General features: G+C 39.5%; 2 protein-coding genes across 4 annotated transcripts in view; both read right to left on the bottom strand.

Moving 5' to 3' along the window:
- The window catches only part of PLA2R1 (phospholipase A2 receptor 1), a 36561-nt gene extending 24662 nt beyond the window's left edge, over nt 1-11899 (bottom strand). The window contains exons 1-8 of the mRNA XM_039700545.1: nt 11830-11899; nt 8463-8846; nt 6069-6236; nt 4818-4991; nt 3567-3680; nt 2787-2930; nt 1629-1817; nt 135-292 (exon numbers count right to left, since the gene is read on the bottom strand). Of these exons, the coding sequence (XP_039556479.1) occupies nt 135-292; nt 1629-1817; nt 2787-2930; nt 3567-3680; nt 4818-4991; nt 6069-6236; nt 8463-8745 (1230 nt within the window). The 5' untranslated portion in view covers nt 8746-8846; nt 11830-11899. The remainder of the gene's footprint in view (nt 1-134; nt 293-1628; nt 1818-2786; nt 2931-3566; nt 3681-4817; nt 4992-6068; nt 6237-8462; nt 8847-11829) is intronic.
- A 4593-nt stretch (nt 11900-16492) lies between these two features.
- The window catches only part of ITGB6 (integrin subunit beta 6), a 46165-nt gene continuing 42320 nt past the window's right edge, over nt 16493-20337 (bottom strand). For all 3 annotated transcript variants that reach the window (XM_039701389.1, XM_039701397.1, XM_039701380.1), the window contains one exon: nt 16493-20202. In XM_039701389.1, the coding sequence (XP_039557323.1) occupies nt 20101-20202 (102 nt within the window). In that variant the 3' untranslated portion in view covers nt 16493-20100. The remainder of the gene's footprint in view (nt 20203-20337) is intronic.

Below are 20337 nucleotides of genomic sequence, written 5' to 3'. Positions count from 1 at the left end.
CATAACATGAACACATTAGGAATCAAAAACAAAGTCATGCTCCAGGTCATGGTTTAAAAAAGTTTGCACAGCAAGAAATAAAATTACTATGATCTAAAACAGAAGTGCCTAATTCTTTTAAAAAGAAAACTTACAGGTCCTTGTGCCGAAACACAGAGTTGTCCTGTTCTTTGAAAGGTGTTGGGTTCTTGTCTGTGCCAGTTAGAGAATTTTACTGGGGTGCTATCTGACCACTCAAAAACAATAGGGGTGTTATTACTGTATAATCCAATCCATGTCTCTGTTACATTTTCTGTAAAAGAATAAGTGAGTTCAGATTTTAATGGTGAAGTTGATAAAGCCTGTTTTTCCTCTAACATGACACCATCATTAAAAGTTATTAATGGGATTTTTATAGGAATGTCCTTCTTTCAGGAATAAAATAAAAGCCGTATAAACTTTAGGAAAACTTACTGATGAGACTATGTTCTACTGCTCTTGAATGCTAAATAACTTCAAAAACAGAATCAACATACATGATAATATGCTTTAAAATCCTAAAAAAAAATACAAATTAAGAGCATATGCACTTTCTTGAAGTGTATGGGGAAGAAAAACTGTCATGGGAGTGAAATATTTCTTCATATAATTTTCCATGGCACACTCAGCTTTAGGTTTCTCTTAGAGTTATAGGGTGCAGTGAGAGCACAGTTGTAGCCAGTATCTGACAGATAAAGGAGAGACAAGGCTTGAATTTGGATGTAAAGTCTTATTTTACCAGCTACTACAGGGGAAAAAGCACTCAGGCTTTCAGGCATGTAAGCCTTTCTCCTGAAGAGAAGTCTGAAGCAGGCTGGAGAGAAGCAGCAGACTGAAGCTGAATTCAAGTTGAGAACAGTTACATATATACATTACAGCATCCTGTAAATAACGGTATTTGTTATGTATGGAGGGTCTTAAAAGAGGTGAGGAAGATGATGGAAGTTAATCTCCAAATCTCCACATGACACTGCTCCAGCTCTGCAAGAAAAACTCAAAACCAAACTGTGCAGCTCTGTCAGCACACTGGTGTGAGCGGCAGGCAGAAAACACTCTCTTTGCTGCTGTTATGACAACAAAAGTATTGGCATTGCTGCATCAAGGAGGTCTTCATTAAGTTCCTTGTGTAATTGTGCTGCCTCTCAGGACAACGTGAACTAGCAGAACTGCTTTGATACACCCTGCTGGCATCAAAGGGGACTCTGCCCTCGTAGTAACAGCAGCAATTTTGCAGTGTGGATCAGGCCAGCTTGCAAGCCAAAGACACACTGGATTGGTTTTGCTTCTAAGCACAGCTCTAGTATATTTTGCAACAGTTTGCAAGGAACCAGGCAAGAGCAGGAAAGGACAAAAGCTAGCATGTTTACTATGGCCTCACTGTGTCTGCTTTGTGGAGTCATATCTTTATTTTAAGAATGGTTATTGGAAAAGGTGACTATGCATTTTTAAGACTCCTAGAATGGGCATGCAACGTGATTTCTTTTTTGCCAACATCATTTGGGTGTGTCACGTAATATAGTGCTTAGATGGTAACAAGTTAAAGAGCTGCACAAAAGAGCACCACAAAACGTTTCAAGAAACACCTGCACACTGAAACTCCCCAAACTCACCACTTTCAAGCAAGTTAAGGAGCAGCTCTTCATCTGCCATGGAGGATAAACTGATGAGCCTGCTGTTTTCACTCTGGCATGAGAGAGAAGCATCGTTCCAGCTCTTCTGCTCTTCATGCAGTCTGTAGCAGTTGCGATTGTGTGGGTACCAGCCAGCGTCACAACGAGTAGCATAATACTGCCATGTATCTTCAAGTGAGCACACAAAAGTTCATATACATTAGACAGAATTGCCAAGCTTATGCTATGTTCATAACACATTCAGAGATATTGTTTTAGCCTTAAAATGCTGAAAAGAGAGTTTTCCAAGATGACTTAAGGAGGCCAAAACACCTGCTCTACGGATCATCACCTACCAAGCAAACTGAAATTTCTTTCACTTTATTTGATGATTGAACCATTCAGGCTGCTGGACTAGTGCAAACACTAATTCAGTTTAAAACACAGTTTATCTCCCTTATTACCTCTGAACCTGGTTCAAAGACAGATAAAGCTTTTTCAGATGCATTACCTACAGAAAGTTTGGATAGTCTTTCCTTACTATCTGAAACAAGCTGCTAAACATTAAGTTACTAGGAAGGAGCTAAACTCATGTAAGTAGCTCTTACAAAACCAAAAATTTATGTTAGAATAAACTAAATTCTGTTTTTAACTTTCTCACAGAACAGGAGCCTGAGTCATTCTGTGCCCTATATATCCTATACTCATTGTATAAACACTTGAATTATATGTACAACACTTTTTTGGCATATCAAAAATATAGTATATCATAAAAAACCCTGCAAATTTTGTGCTGCATTTATACAGCTTTCTTCTCTGTGTGCCACTGGTTAATTCCATTCACACTGAAAAGCTGTTTTGCAACTCTTAAGTGTGGCTCCTATTATAATGTGCATACTGATGGTTTAAGAAATTAAGTAAATGTTATTTGTATTAAAATTGTTTTTTCTAAGGCTCTTAACATGTTTTCAAAGACTGAATTTAAACAGAAGAAAGTGTTATTACATCAGTTAAAGTAAGTTGTGTCCAACTTAAACTAGCAAACCCACACACATTCAGTGCAGCTGTGACCCTGTTCTGCTGACTTTTTAGCCAGGTGGCTTCTCTTGCTCGCCTTGCACACCCACAAATAGGATACAGTAACACTGAGACACTTACCCAGTGTTTCATGCTCTGTCTTATTTAAATATTTTTTGCATACAAAAGGCAATCCAGATTCACATAGATAACTGTTCCAGCCATACTTTAATCTTGGATTAATCACCGCACAATGATTTTCTTTATAACGGTTATCAGAGACATCTGCAGAGACATTTTTGAGAAGCACAAAATTATAAATCAGTTCTTAGTTGTAAAATGGTTTTTTAAGGTTCTCTGCAACTACTTGAATTAATGTATAATCATCCCTGCATACCCAAGTTTTTAGTAATTATGCTAGCACTATGGGCAGTTGAACATTTACCATGAACTAAGTGTGTGGCAATGCCTCCTTGGCTGCTGCTCTCAGATGAGAGGCTGAAACAAGCTCAAGTGTCTATAATTGCTGGTGGACAGACTTCAAAATTTAGCAAACCAAGTCACTAAACTCACGTTAATATGCTAATGGTAATTAGCTTGTTAACATAAACAAATTGAAACTCCTTTTCTCCATGAACGTAGCTACAGTTTCAAAATGCAACTGGAACCTCAAAACATATTTAAAAGTACAAAATGACTAGATCATTCATGCTTTGAAGAGATAGGTCTCACTTGATGTTATATCCATAGAAAGGCTTTCAGTTTGTGAATATGAATAAATACTTCTACCAAAAAAACGCGCAGTCATTAACTTAATCCAACTTTCAAACATAGCTGTGGGAACAGCAGTGCTGTACCAAGCTGCAGATATAGACAGCATATAATTATGGGGCTATAATATGCAAAAGGAACATCAAGTACTTGCTCTCCAGTTCAGAAACATGAGTGGTGTTCCATCCGACCACTGCCAGCCAGCATGTTCATCCAGGCGATTCAGGCCCATCCACAGCATCATGTCTGTGGAATTTAACTGACCTGAAACAGAAAAAATAAACAAAGTAATACTGCTTGCTTTCCCCAAGCTTTAAAATATCTACAGGCATAGACCTGCTGTCCTGACTTGTTACAATTTGAATAAAACAAAACTTCAAAGTAGTCTTCAGAAAGTTCAGGCTGGTTGGCTTTTTTTTCTGTCCTTAGAAAAAGTCAGTTACTTTGTTAATCAACACAGAGATGAAAAGGAATAAACTCAGAAACCTGAAATTCTTCAAAAGCCACTCATTCTGCAAACCCTTCCTGCACAAGTTGTTGCTGACCTTAGAAGTTAAATCTAAAACAAGCAGCTACATAAATGTTAGCCTGTTTACATAAACATTAGCCTGTTTCAGCTTTTCATAAACCAAACAACTTTCAGAAACCTTTACAGCCTTGCAGGCATATCAAAAAGCCAATGAAATAATTTTAAAAACTTCCTGTTAGCTTATATCCTTCAATTGAAAACCAGCAATAGTGGGAAGCAATGAACAAGAAATCTGAGGCAACCTTTGCATCAGAGCTCCACCACCCATTCCTCCACTTGATTTTCTCCACTCACACTAAAACATCCATTAAATCCTTGCTTTCAGAAGGCTCTGCACAGTTTGAGACATTTGCTCCAAGGGGAAAAGCAAATTGCTTGTCAGAGAGGGAGTAACATATATTTATAGAGCCAGAATTTTTTCCATACTGGACATTTACTTTAAGCCTGCAGAAATATTCCTATCATTCCCATTTAGTGAAGTCTAGCTTACAAGGAAAATTTAGCAGGAGAAAGGGACACCAAGGTACACTGCAGAGGAGGTAAACACATGTATAATTCTCCAAAGTACACAAACAGTCTCCCTAACCACAGCTTCAAGATGAATGAGAATCTCTGCGGGGAGGGAGAATGGAGAAAATGACACCCTCATGTAACACCAACACTTCTGCACTTCAGTTTATTAAGGTGGGGACTTACCTTCATCCTTGCTCTTTCAAACAGCTCTGCTGAAGTGTGTGACACGACACAGCCCAAAGCAGCAATGACAGAGACATCACACAGGGTATTAGGCTCCAAAGCTTATCCCTTTGCAAGGTAAGGAGAAAATCTAACTACAGGTTTCCTACAAGGTCCCCAGAGCAATGTCTACTCACTGCTTAAGTTACTTATGTAGTCCTGCTCGTCGGGGCTGGTGACACTGAGCAGGTCCCCTCCTTGCAGCTGGCAGGCAGCCCGAGCCTCGCGCCAGCTCAGCACGGACGCCAGGTTGAACTGGTAGCAGATGTGTGTCTTGGGGTTCTTCTTCCAAAAGATGTCACAGCCACTCTCTACTCAGAAACAGATTTGTCACCAGCTGCCCAAGACTCCAAACCAATCAGAAACACAACACCTTGAACAATTTAATTAATTAATGACAGCAGTATCCCAATGGAAGCACAGTTATGATTGTCTTTTCTGTTACTTTGTTAACACAAACAGGGAAATAGGGCACTAATGAAATAAAATGTTGCTCCAAATTTTGTATGGTTGATAAAACACTCAGGAGCTGGTCTGCAGCTGGTGGTGATTTTCACAACTCTCTTGAAGCCAACACAGCTACATTTTAATTTATTCTGGCTGATCATTTGTTTCTAAAGCCGAACATTGAAATATACAAACTGTGAACACCTCACCCAACTTGTGGCAACACTCATTGGATCTCCTTGGACCTTGTACTCAAAAGAATAAACTTCTATAATTAAAAAAGGATAAGCAAGGCTGCAAATACTATCTATTTTAACGGCTGCGCTACAGAGACACATTTACAGCTGTTTTTAAGATGCTTTGAACAGAAATCTAAAATGTAGCTTGAGCGGGAAAGGCTTTTCCAAACCACTTCTACTGACAGAAGACACTATTTTGCTTACTTACACAAGAAGCTGAAATATTCACAAACATTATACACCAAAAATCTTTTCAACAGCAAGTATTTTTAAAGCTATTGCTTTTTAGTATTTTAGGCCCAAGGCATATCCAAGCAGTGCACAGAAGAAAAGGAATGTGCCAGATGCAAGGCAGTCCAAAGCAGAAGGTGACTTTGCAAGAGCAGCCCTTAGGTTATGTGTTCCACACCAGCTGCCTGTGTATCACTAGGACAGAGGGCTTTGGCTGCAGGGTAAGGTCAGAGGGCTGCACAGAATAAGGTCCTTCTGCTGGTCTTGCTGTTGTGATGAGGACTTTGAGTCTCAAAGGTCAAATGATGAACTATAACAAATTTACTCAAGTCTTCCTTGAGTAAACCCAGCTTTTTAAAAAGACATTCCCTTCTAACAGAAGGGAAGTAATCCAAAACCAGACTGTATCTGGTATTACTAATAAAGAACAAACTTTTGGAGGGGGGAGAGAGAAGACAAGCAACATCTTACCAGCATTTGGGCAAAACCCCCATTTTTCCTCTTGTTCATAGTGAGTTGTTGTGGCACACCACTCAAATTCCTTTCCATCTCTGGTACATTCATAATACCACTTGTTGTTAAATTTAAATGGAAAAACACATGGGAAACCAAAAGAATTTCCAAGCAAGGTGTATGTTTCTGGAAAAAAAAAAAAGCAGAGATTAAAAGAATGCAGACCACAAAAAATTTTTTTGCCCCTGTATGTCATTATTCCTGTATTTAGCAACAGTGATAAAAATAAAATGTCTAAAGTGGCTTTTAAATTTTAATTTAAAATTGATGAGAGCATTACAAGTGTGAGCAGCATAATTTCAGTAAATAGAATGTGGAAATAATAATTTATGAAATTTGTCACTGAGGCACATTCTTGTAACTTACTCTCTTGACAAAAAAAATCCCAAACAAAACCAGAAACCCCAAAATGTGATCAATTAACACAAAGTCTGCATCTACATTTCAGAACAACCACATAAAACAACAATTAGTTAAATCAGTATACACTCAGATGCAAATTCTACTTATTTATTAGTCTATGACAGATGAGTAATTTAACATTATTCTCCTGCTTCTCCCACTCTTTATAAAGCGGATTTCTAATGTGTTTTCCAATCTCTTTATCATTCCTTGGGAATGGAAATGTACAACACAAAGGAATACTAACTAGACTTTTAAAAAGAAGTTTTTATCCTGTAGAGAATAATAACATAGCTAAAGACTTGATGCTCCATATATCCGTTGCCACAATCAATGCCTTACAAAATATTTAAATATTTTCCTATTGTGCTTTGAGGACCAAAATATTGAGAGAATCCAGTGCAACTGAAAGCTGTAACAGCTTTACCTTAGTGAGTGTTTCCTAAACCTCAGAGCTTCTCAAAAAGGTCAAAGAACCACAATCACTCTTTGAATGAAATTGTTTATCAAAGATTCCACATTGATAGCTTTAAGACCAAAGTCCTTCAACTACAGAATCAATACTTACTGCCAGGTTCCTAGAGGTTTCCAGAGTTAATGGCTGGCTGTGCACATATAAAAGAGCAGTTTACACATTGTAAATCCCCTTCTGATGTGAATGAATAGAAAATACAAGGAACAGGTCAAAAAATAAATCAGGATTGCTTTTCTGTCTGCCTGCTACCATGCTACCAGCCATGGAGGGATTATCTCAGTCCTGGCAAGAAACCAAATTCAATTGCTACAGACCTCTTACCACAGTTACATATATATATATATATGAATATATATTATTATTTTGAAGGTAGCTATCCCTCACCCCCCTTGCTTGGTGGACTAACAGGCAGGGCTGCCTTTGCATGTGCATGAGTAGTGGTAGAAGGTAGAAAACAGAACCTGAAAGAGATTTTGCCAACACTATTCAATACTTTGGTCCTAAAACTAGGCTAGAAGTACCTGCCTAATGCTGATCCTCTCCTCACCTCTCTGAGATGTTGCTGTAATAGGGCTAAACCACGTCTACTTTCATCTCGCTGTGTGTACATGGCAAATGTGTATGACTTTTCATGGATTTATATATTTTTCCATCTGGTCTTAAGTATGAATTCCCTTAAGTTTTAGAAAATAGGTTGGGCACTGTAGTATTTTCCCAGTTATCACAAGTTCCAAAGAAGGAGTTTGGTGAGAGCAGAGGCTGAGCTACATCTACAGGAGAAACCACTAAGACCAGATCTGGAACCCAAACACCCAGTTCAAGTGGAGAAATCAACAACTTCAGTCTGAGACAGTGTGCAAACACCAGGTCTCTCCCTCTTACAGAAATGCTGAGGAAAGGGTAAAGGTACAGGCTGTCTGTTGCTGTTTGAAGTCGGTGGGTTTATCTTAGTCCTTAAACCCAGAAAACTGTTCAGGTCTTCAGACCTGGATCATGATGTACATTCCTACACCTTCACTGGTTGTTCAGCAGGACTTATCAAACTTCTGATCTCTGTTTCAAAGTTTGGCTTGTTCAGAGTCCAGGTGCTGAACATTGCAGACACTGGTCCATACACAATCTGATTTTCAGTGACAGGAACTCCAAATCCTTTCTTATCTCTCTCTGGGTTTATCTGATAATGGAAGCTGCAGGACAGGCAACAGCAAATCCTTAGTAACCCTTTTAATTTAAAGGTGGTTTGAAATAAGCATTTCCTGGTTTGCAAGAATACTGGTGGGTTTGGGGGTCAATTTAACAAAAGATTACGCACACAATTGTGTGATCATCTCAACCACTGCACATGAAAAACCCCACAAACTTTGAGGCCCAAACCGCACTAGAGACTGGAAGGGATCATAAGCACCTGATCTCCCTCCAACAGAACTTCTGAAACTTTTCCTATCTACGCTTCTATGGCCAAGTTTTATTCTTACCTTGAAACGGGTGTTCACAAAGGTCTTCATCATAGGACATATACTGTTTCCATTGAGAAGCAGATTTTTTTTTGGCCACAATATATTTACTGTTTTCAACTGCTAATTTGAACTCTGATACACCAACCAATGCTTTTCCATCACAGTTCCACCACAATGAGTACTGAGTTGAATCACATTCAAGCATAGTTAGTGGCTGCTCTGGTTTGCTGATGTTCAGTCCCAGACAGGTGCTGCTGCCTATGTTGAAAAGACGACGGTTGGATGCCCATTTCCATAGCATCTTTTCTGAGAGCTGACCGCAGTCTTCCAGAACAAGGCCAGCTCTGTCCACTTTAATGCACAAGCTGGAATTTTCACTCTGGATAATAAATATCCCTTTATCTGTAAGGGGAAGAAAACACAACAAACTTTCAGTCTGTAGAATACTGAAATTGATTAAACAGTATTAAAAGACAAACGTTTTAATTGCAGCTATTTAGGAAGAAAACTGAAAATGTCCATTAGACACTCAAAAAAACTAAGGAGTACTAGTCTAATTTTACTGCCAGCTGATTTTTCTAAACATGTGAACTACGTGCAAGCTCACAAAAATACAAGCAAGTAATACTTCTGAAGTTGGGTAGCCAAAAATAACCTCAAACAAAAACAAGAGGTGCCCAAAAACATCAGTCATGTTTAAAGAAAAAAGACACTGGTCACCAAGACAGAGTAAAGGTTGCAGTAATGAAGCAAAGGTTTAAGTAATACAAGTCATGCTGTATACTGTGAAAATATTCCCAATGTAGATTGGAGAGTGCAATTAAAGTAAAAGCCAAATATTTTAAGACTGACATTGCCATATTCATTCTCTACTCTGCAACTACAAAGAAAGAAAATAAGTTGCACTGTCACTAGGACACAGAAATAGCAGGATTTATCTGTACCATTGCAACTGGTGGCCAAGTGCCACCATGCCTTTCCTATTTGATACATACTGTTCAGCCATCTGTGACTACCCTCCACAAGAGCAGATGTTGTGGGGCTAGCCTGACATCCCAGATTTTTTGGAATCACACAGAAATTCACTGAAATATGTGACATCATGTTGTAAGTATGTGAAAAAAGTCAGCTGTTTAATGTCTTGGGAGCAAAAGTTTAACTGATCATATAGACTGAAAAAAAAAAGAGGGCAGCTGAGGAACTGAAAATCAGCAAAAAAGTAAGCCTGCAACAGCTCAGCTACGTGATTCACCCAGAAATCCAAAGGTAAATAACCCAAGGAGTTCTGTTCACATTATATGTGAGATATTTATTTTATGCCTCGGGAGATTATGTGTTGAGAACCCGAGCAGCACTTCCATTTTGCCTTCAAATTTTACAGTGATAATTTCTGCCCTGCATACTTTCAAGTTTCTGGAATTCACTAAACCTAGCATACTGAAGCACTAACTATGACAATAAAAAATCCCTCTCAAATTGACATAGCCCACAAATGAAATATGAGATGCAGAGGACCACTCAGATGCTGTGTCTGAGTTTACTGCATAGAGCTTAGGTGTGGCCCTAAAAAAGGAAGATGTTTCAAGCAGCACCATGACAGTGTTGTTTAAAAAGCACACAGGAGATCAGCTCAAGAATATAATGAGCATGCAAAAGGCAGAGCAGAGAGGATATGGATTATGGAGAGGTTTTGGTTACAGATTCTGCATAAAACACCTTATGACTTACAGAGAGGTGGCACTGCTAACAGTGGCTGTTTCCCCCATGGCCATAGAGATTGGCAGTCTGATGGAGCAGGAGCAAGCCCTTCTGACTGGCAGCAGGTGAAAGCCAGTGAGGTTTTGCAGTTCACACTGGTTTCACCCTTCTTATCCAACCCAATCCCCCAGGGGCAACACAGGTGTCTCTATTTACATGGCCAGAAAGAGTTTCTGCCTCTCATACTATGGGTATGTCTTTTCAACAGCAGTCTTATCTTTGCTGACCAGAAAATACACTGTTAATTTGCTAGGTAACTAAAAACTGGGATGTTAGCACTAGTAAACTCTGATTAATGAGGTTAATTCACCAGGATACTCGGATCCACACACAGATTGTGAGTTTAACAAAGTTCATCTATATCCACAGCACACAGCATCTCCCATACAGCACCTTCCTGGGGTGAGGGGAGCAAGACCACAACGCAGAGGTGAAGGATTCTCAGCCTTTGAAAGCCTTTATCTGTAAGGCCCTTAAGAGTTGCAGTAACTGCTGAGAAAAGATAAGGTTCTTTCCCAGTGTACACAAATAACCCATCTGGATGATCTCTGTGAATAACGTCCCTTTTTCATTCTGGGGCAACTTGTCCAAAAACAGCCAGACCATAATTCTTGAGCCCCCTTCCAAATGTGGTTTCCATTCCCCACATAGAAAATTGGCAAGAGAGCTGTGGCTGAGCTTGCTTGCCTGAAGACTGCCAGGAAACAGCCAGCTCACTGCAGAAGCAAGACATGAGAGATGGCAGGCTCAGTGACAGCTCCCGGAGCTCCAGCTCAGCTCTGTCTTCAGCTGGGGCAATGAGATAACTGGAGGAACATCAAGCCTGGGAATGCCTCCAGGTTCACCTCTTCTGAGCTTGCAAGCCTACATCATTCATTTTACAGCTGCTCACTCAGATGGGTTTTGTTAGAAAGCTCCAGGTGTCAGGGAGAGGTCTGTGCCCAAAGTCCTGCAGCTGAAGAGCTGCAATGGAACCCTGTGCCCCAGAGACTCCAAGAGGAAAGGAGGTAATCTATACTTTAGAAACTGAATGGGTGAAGGGAAGTCTTTAGAACAGATCCACTTCTCTACATCCATGCCCCTCCACCCAAGGACAAGGTGACAGAAAACGCATTCCTAGAAGAGAAGCCAGGAGCTGATGTTCAGCCCCAGAAGAAGAGCTAAATGCTGACCAGTACCTCCAAGTTCCTGTTTACTTGGGCTCAACACAGCTAATCGGGAATAAACGGCTGTAACAAAACTAGGCGAACAAGATAGCTTCATTTCCTTCCTCCTTACCTCCCATTTCCTTCCCTCCAAAAAAGCAGAGAGAACTGCTTATGTGATAACACAGAAAGTAACTGAGATTTACTGGAAATGAGAATAAAACTACCGCTAATCTCCCCGGGTGCACGGAGCACTCCGATGGGCAGCGGAATAAGAAGCAGTGAAGATGCGAAGCAGAGCCGGCGGGGCAGCCCCGGCCGCCCGTCCCGGAGCGCTCGGAGCCGCCGGGGCTCGCCGGGGCTCGCCGGGGCTCGGCGGTCCCGCACGGCGGCAGGCTCGGCACGCCGGGGCGAGGGCTGTGCCCGGGGCCCGCCGCTCCGCTCCGCTCCCCACCCCCGGGCCACCCCGAGGCGTCACTCACTCCGCAGGGAAGGCACCGCGTCCCGGCCGAGGGCGGCGGCGCCGCGGCCGCCCGGCAGCAGCAGCAGCAGCAGGAGCCGCTGCCGCCCCGCTCCGCTCGGCGCCGGGAGCGGAGCCGCCGGCCCTGCCCCGGGGAGGGCAGAGCGCCGATCCCACCCCGGCGGCCAGGGAGGGGAGGGCCGGCTCCCCCCGTGGGGCTGCGGGGAAGTGCCGCCCGTGCGGCTGGGGCCGTCTGCCTGCGTCAGAGCTGTGCGTTCACATGGACCAAATACTCTCTAATAACCTTATTTGCCATCTGAAAACACCTACTTTCTTTCGCCTGTACCCCAAGTACTTTTATCTTAAAAAGAGCCAGAAAGCACACGGAGACATTGGCGGTGGGAGGCCACCGTCAGCACACTCCATGTTCCCAGGTTTGCTGTCCTGTACCTGAACTGTCCCAGACCCCACGTGGAGACTTGTGCTTTTTGCTAGGTCAGCTTCGACCTCGAAGTCATTTTATGTTTTGGCATGGGGAAAAAGAATTGCCATCTTCCATTTTGTTCATCTGTCTTTTCAGTGGAATATTTACAAGAGCTGCCCCCCTTGGGCTGAGTTTCAGTCTTGCAGAAAGTCAAAAGCAGAACCTCTTGGCTAAAAATAGAGTAACTTCATGGGAATCCACAGGACCGTTTGCTTTTAATCTGCAAAAAGCATGGTTTTGTGTGTTCTTTATGCATAGCAGACAAGTAAGTATATAAACATGTACATAAGTGTAAAAAAAATAAATGCAGCACTGGAATTGAGACTGTTCCCCCATGTCTACTTCAGTCATGATACAAGGATGGAAAAGAGAAACCTCTGGGCTTGGGGAAACTTCTTTGTGTTGGTTGGTAGAGGAAGGACTTGAGAAGCAAGAGAAAATAAACACTTAGAAAGAAGTAGATAAGTTTTATCATTTAACAAATGATAAAAGTGGCTGACAGAACAAACAGCAGGAAATACTGCTGCAGAAGCTGGTCTAGGAGTGATCTGACTCCAAGGGAGAAGGGCTGTAACTCTCAGGAGGCTGTGGTGTACCTCTTCTCAGGAAAGCTGCAGCCTTCTGAAATTTTCAGATTCTGTGAGAGAAGCTTGTTATGAGCCATTTATGAAAATCTGGCCATTCAGACCTGTCTACATCTCTTCAGAACTGTTTGGCCACTGCTTTGAATACTGAGCTCCAGGAAAGGGCTCTCTTGCTGGGTCACACAGAGAAATTCAGCTCTGTTCGTGACAGAACATTTAAAAATAATAGTGCCAGAGAGCAAAAATGAGGCTGCTGCGGGAAGGAGTCCCACTTCAACTGGATTTTTCTGCTGATTTCAGCAAGATCAAAGTAATTGCAGTCTAATTATGTATTCCTAGTAATTATTTTATCAAAGTATTTCTGTAAATATTTTGCTAAATGCAAATTAGCAACTTAATTAATTCTAAGTGGTTTTCCTTGCTATTTTTACTTGCTGTTGACTTCCTTCTCTTTGACTAAACAGTTTTTTACTGTCCTCAATCTATTTTATTCTCACCAAGTAGGTAAATAATTTCTAGTGCATCCTGATCTGGCTATTTACAGCTAAGGTATACTTATTAATTTACAATAATAAGAATTCTTGGCTGGAATAATGGCTTGCAGAACCAACATGACTGGCAACATTTTCTGAAGTAAACTCAATGGCAGTTAATAATACCTTGCTCATTAAATGGTATAATTTTCCAATTTTTGGGGATGGAGGGGTTCAGGTTTGAAGCTTTGTCTGTCTTCTTTAAGGCATTTACTGTATTGATTGGCTTCTTTATTTTATTTTCTCTCTGGAACTCACTTTCTGTAAATATTTTTTTCTTCATCTCTTTGTTAATAGCCTGTTCTCTTCCTTTTTTGTGTGTGTGCATACACATGTACGTATGTATATATAGTTTTATATTTATATATAGATATATACACACATATGCACTTGTTTGAGCTGATCTGCCTTTGCTATTTAGGTCCTCTACAGAAAAGTTTATTCCTTCCCCTATTTTTTCTTAGACTTCACCTTCTGTGTGAGATCTATGCAAAGATATGAATCCAGTTCATGTTCATGACCTGCACCCACAAATAAAGGCATCATTAAATTCACACTAATTCAATTTGCTTACAAACCCATTGCTTTTGCAAGGCACACACACAGATCCAGTTTGTCATGCGTTCAGCACCTCCTTACACAGTAATTTCTGCTCATAATCTGGAGTCTGAAGACAGGTTGCATTTTTTCCCCGATCAACCAGAGTGGGAGTAACAAACCAGAGAACACCTAGGAAGAAAAAGAAGGCCCAAAATTCCTTTCATTAGCAGTGACCAGCAAGCCACAATTCCATCTTTTTTGGAGGACTTTCCAACATCTTATTTGGATCTGAAAAAGGACAGTTCCTAGGCATCCTGGATCCACTCCCCAGCAGCCTTGGGCTGAGGCTGGTGCTAAGCAGAGAGCTGTGGAATGAGCCATGTTCTGACAGTCTGTGTTCCCCTTGGCATGCCTTTTGCAGCTGCAGTGTGCTTGGAGCTCTGGGCTTTGTGGCTTTCTGAACCCTAACCCTGGGTATAACCCTAACCCTAGGCTGAGAAGCAGATTCACCTTCCCTTTCCCTTATAAGTTTTTCTTCTTACCCCAGAGACAGAACTACTCTCATTTATCAGCTCTTCCAGTCATGTTACAAATGGGTATGGTCACTACAGGCACTGCTTCCCTACCTCCTCTGACCCATCCCAACCATGACCAGTGACACTCTTTTTCCTTCCTGCAGCCCCACCTGTGTGTTTCTGTCACACCACTCCTGTCTCCCATGCTCCCAGGTAACTGCTGCAGACACCAAGCTCTGCAGTTTCTGTCCCTGTCAGCTCACACTGGTTAACATGACCTTACAGAGCAGCCTGTAATGGCTAGCTTCAGGTTAGGTCAAATCCCCAGTTGTAAATTGCCAGTTTTATGTTCATTAGTCAGAATGTGGGGGGTTTTTCCCTAAATGTAACTTCTTAGTTTTATATGTTAGCAGGTTAGCTTCAGGCTAGAGTCTTACTTTTCTAAGTGAAAAACTTTAAAAGGTGACAAGAGCATTACTATGAGTTTATGCTTCTCAATACAGCTAAATAGCAGCTGCTCTTTCACAGGCATGAAATGGAAAGAGTTGCTGCATATGTGGCTCTTACTGTGCCACATGAGCCATCCCCAGGCAAACCCTTACCTTTCCAAGCTCACCATCCCTCTTCCCCCAGTAGACTTGTGCCAAGCAGACTTGGCACAAGTATAGAATAGTTTGCTATAGTATATAATTTAGTAATAGGTAGAAATTTCACTATAAATCTAGCATGTCAGACTGGCTCTTGATTGGCAGTTATATCGAATTTAATAGTAAGCAGATATTAATGTAGTTCATTTGCTAGGGTATTAAGGGAAAAAAAATCCAATATTTAAATACTTGCAATAAAACATAAATGGCAGCTCTGGCCCATCCCTCTTTGTTTCTCAAAGCCTTTCTTCACCTTATCCTTTCCATTTGAGATCCTTGGCAAAACCGTACCTCTGTGTCATTTATCCTTCAATGTAACACAGTCATTTTTTTGCCATTCTTGTTAGTACTGTTCCTGTGAAATCAATAGAATAATGAAGCAGTTTTTGCAAAGATTTGCCACCAAAATAATGCCTAATGTGTTCCCAAAATGAAGCTATTAATATTACACTCTAGATTTACTACAAGACTCTGAACAACTCAGGAAGAACAGACAACTACTAACAACTAACTATCAGTCTAGCTGGAAAAAACTTGACTGGGTGTAACACTTGGAACAAATATATATGCTTGCAGAAATTCTAGGGCATAATGTTTGCTCAGTGCTGACATGATTTCACAGGTTGGGAGAGGGTGTGCCTTTGCACCTTGTACACTCCTTCCCACGAGAGCTGATCATGTTTTCTCAGCCGTGCTTACATGCTCCAAAATTAGACTTCAAAATCCCACAGCTAATATAAATTACTTACTGTGTTCATTAGAGAATATATGCATGAGGAAACCCAAAGAAATTTTAGTTTGCCTCTTTCTTTAACCAGTTTCTTCTCAGGTGAAATAATCCTTGTGTTAGATACCTTACTTTGTATTCAATAAAAATGAGAAGACAGATTTTATTTTTTTGTTATTTTCAATATTTTGCTTTCTGGTAAATCAGATATAGAGTCAGTCTCATATCTGAGGATTTATGAACTAGCATTCAGGAAAGGGCTAAAGAGAAAATATGCACTTTGCTGTGTATTTCCAAAAAGATATTGCTGCTATTACCCTGACAGAATGGGTGGATCTTTAGCTTTAAGTAACTTGGGCTATTTAGGAATCTGTACGAAAGAATCATAGAATGGTTTGGGCTGGAAGAGAACTTAAAGATCATCTAGTTCTAAGGAAAGAAAGAATGACATATGTCATCAATCAGTGTTCCAGAAATAGGCTGCTTGCAACATTCATCCATCAAGTCATTTCCTCGAAAAGTAAAAGGATCGCAAATGAAAAAATCTAGACATTAAATTTCATGTGATGTCTTTTAAAGGGGGGAGGAAAATAATTTCTAAGGTATGCCAAAACATGAACAATCTTCTAAGATTTGTGAAAACACATGAAAACAGCGATAACAACACAAGCCAAAATGGAAAATGAAGAATGAAAAAAATAACCTTATTAAAAAATTATTCAATTTTACAATCTTTATTCAAGGTCAAATAACTCCTTTTTACATAAACAATTGAATGATTTACTGGTTTCTTTCAAATAGAAGAAGCTAAAATTTGTCTCTTTTTATTTTTAGATTGTGTGTAATAAATTTTGGGGACAATTACTCTGTTAAACACACTGCAAAACAAACTTGAACTTCTACATAAAGGCAGATGAGGCATGGAGAGTATTGCACTTGACACCCAAATCTTGTATCCCAGGCTCATTACCCACTAGTTGCATTACAAAACAAACTTGAATGCAATCTGGACATTTACAATACAAATTATCATGCACCTTTTATTAATCAAATAAAAAATTATACATTTAACATATATTACTGAAATTACTATTCTATAGGGTGTATGAGACATACAAATACCATAAAATTGCTGATGATTATTCTTTTATTCAATTTAACTCATTAGTTAATAGAAGTGTTACTACTAAAAATGTTTTGGCAACTCTCAAGGTCCAGCCTCAGGTCAAAATAGTGTTTGTGAAAACAGCACAAAGACTTTCATCCCACTTACCACACACTTATAGCTTGGTGGGGAAAAAAATTGTTAAAAGAGAAAAATATGAACTTTGATACAAGTTCTACAAGATGAAAATTATATAGTTAACAAAAAGGGATGAATACCCTCTTGTTTCTAGGGTGAATGCCAAGGGAGATCTTCAAAGTCCTTGAAATCTGCGAGTTTAGTCAAAATTTATGATCTAAATTAATGCTGTTAAATATGGTTTATATGTATGAGTTGAGTTGATATCTCCCAATAATAGAAAACTTCCTCACCAAGTCCTTCTATTTGCTCCTCTGATGGATTCTTAATTGAGTGATTTCCATCCTGACAAATTGGAAGGTGCACAGAAAATTTATAGTACAGTCAGTTACAGCAGGGAAATTGAAAATCATCCTGCCTGGCTCCTGTACATCTTTGAAAATTTAGAGAGATTGTTAGGAGGAGAAATTGGGTGGTAAACATAACAAGTTGGATCTCTGCTGATGATCAGAAGACATAAGTGATGGGAAGAGGGTGAGAAGGTTTGTGAAATGAGATCTCCTGTAGGAACAGGGAATGTAGAGCACCAAGCATTTGTTATGAAATGCAAACACCACTGTGTTATTAATTTTTAAAGGCTGAGATATGCTGGAATATTGAAATGGGCAGCCTACAGGAGAAAGGCTTTCAGCCCTAATAGTGAGCAGCAAAATCAGATCTCAGAACTTAAAAGGCATTTAATAAACAGTATAGATTTTTATTACTTGAAAGGTAATAAAAATATTTTCATTTCTTTCAGAGAAAGTTTATAATTTGATGACTTCTACATGAGAAATAAAAGAGTAACAGATAACCTACATGGGTGAAATCCAGATTTCCCTAGACCCTTAGGCAACCCTCACCCAAGTGAAATCTGAGCAGAATCAGGGGTCAGCTTTGCATGCCATAAGTTTATCCATGTGCCAGGGAAACAGGATTTGGTCCCCCATGTAACTTGAACTGACATCTGTGGGAGTGCAGTGGTTAGAAGGGCCACAGATGTGAGCCTTTATCTGTGCAGTTTCCACTATGAGATATGCAGGAATACCAGAACACAGGTGTGAATCTGTTCCAGTTTAATCACAGCCAACATTTCCATTGCGCTGCTATAATTTTGGTGGTTCTAGCATCACCTTCTTTCCAAAGGCATCTGATACTATTTCTTTTTGCACAGATAGATGTATATAGGTTCTAATTCACTAATAGACAGTATTACCCAGTTTGTTTAAACAAAACAATCTTTGTAAACCAAAACTAATAGTTTCACTGAAACTAGATCAACATCTGTAGCCATTGACTCCAGTAGGCTTTGGATCAGGCCCTAAAACAGGCATGGGTCAGAGCTAGCTAATATACCAGTCTCAATTCCAGAAATTGTGGAGCATATGGAGACTAAAGTTGCACAGACTTGGTAAATATTTATTACAAAATGGACATCAACTTTTTCAGATCAAATACATTCAGATCAATACTTTTTCAGATCAAACTCCCTATGTACCTTCGGGAATGTATGTGATCATTTGTAACAGTGCCAAAGTACCTTTGATTTCTAAGTCTTCAGTTCTAAGTACCTTCATATGTACATTTTGACCATCTGTTTCAGAGTAGTAATAAATGCAACTGAAAACTTATATTAAAAAATAAATTTCATTATTGTTACCTGAAAGTAGTTCAATGTTGTAATTTTTCTATGGCAGCATGTTAGGTGCTTTTATACTTTCTTTATCCAGTGCTGTGCATGCTAACAGATTACAATTAAAAATTGCAATTCATTTGTAATTAGCTAAAATGGAGATTTAAAATTCCTCATTAACATAATGGAAATTAATATTAAGTGAAATCCATAGATCTTTTTGTTGTTTAGTTTGAGGGAGAAAAAGCCAAACCAAACTCAAATCCAAACAACATAGCCCAAAAGAACTGAGTATGTTATTATGCACAAGAATAAGCAGTTTGGCTGCTGGGCATTGAAAGAACCTCACAACTATGGACATATTAACAAAAAAGGACTGTCTTTGTGTGTGGTAATAAACCTTTTGTGTGAACATTTCTGCATGAAAAGGGCTCCTGAGCCACTTTGTGTGATGGCCCAGCATGTGAGGTGTATTATGAGCACCCAAATTATTTACAGGATGTAAATGGTGAAATGGAGTTCTGCTAATCCTCTGGTTTAAACGTGTGTCTACTGGGGTCTCTAATTTACAAATATTTATCTTTTTCTCTGTATCCTTTTTACTAGAATTTAAAAGAATAAAAGCAGTCTGTGTCTGGAGCAGAAAACAACTGCAAGTGAATAAGGCTTGATTGGCTTGATTAACTTTCCCTGAGATAATCCCAGGGCCTAGGGTCCTTAAAGAACATCAAAGAGCAACAAGGAAAAGAAACAGAGAAACAGGATAATAAAGAAGAATTAGAGAAGAAATGTTTCTGTATAACTTACATTTACAGAAGACAGGCAATATCACTACTTTTTTTCTGGTGAGAAACTATTCAGTCACACAGGTGATATGAGAAAGCTCAATCCTCAGTAGTTTAAACTGCGTTCATTAAAAATCCAAAATATTTTCTACATTTAAACCAGCCCACCAAATAGACTGGTACAAATACATTCCTAAACACTAATTTATGGGATTGTGTGTATAGACAAAATAGTATAAAGTTCACTGTATATATCTAATTTAACAAAGAATAAGCTTACATTATAATTTAGAATCCTCAGTATTAATGACAAAATTAAAATTATTGATGATGCCATTTTTAAAAAGATGGGGGCTGTAACAATAAAGGGTCATTTAAAAAATATTTCTACTAACCCTTACTACTAATATGTTATCTTTATTTGTCCCAACACAAGACATATATTCTCTTACAGAATGGTTATACCACTGCAACTCGTAAACAAATATCACATAATCAGCTGAGAAGAAACATGTTTAGATTTAGATTTCCTGCCAGAAACTAAGTTTGTAGTGTTACAGGTGCTAATAGAAGTCTGCAGCCATGGGTCTTTTATGCATATCTTGGTTCTTGTAAGTCACATTTTTAAAAGTGGTTGTTGAGCCTCTGTACAGTGGATTTGTTTCCTAAAAACAAAACAAACAAACAAGCAAACAAAAAACCCAAACAAAACCAGATTAAATGGGAGTCACACAATATTTGTCTAGAAGTAATGTATCTTTGAGGACATCAGAATAGCTTTTGGTAGCTCAGTTGTGTTT

Source organism: Passer montanus, unplaced genomic scaffold (assembly GCF_014805655.1).
Source record: "Passer montanus isolate IOZ18808 unplaced genomic scaffold, ASM1480565v1 scaffold1, whole genome shotgun sequence".
Taxonomy (NCBI): domain Eukaryota; kingdom Metazoa; phylum Chordata; class Aves; order Passeriformes; family Passeridae; genus Passer; species Passer montanus.
The sequence above is the reverse complement of the archived record's forward strand: the minus strand, read 5'-3'. Positions and strand labels throughout refer to the sequence as shown.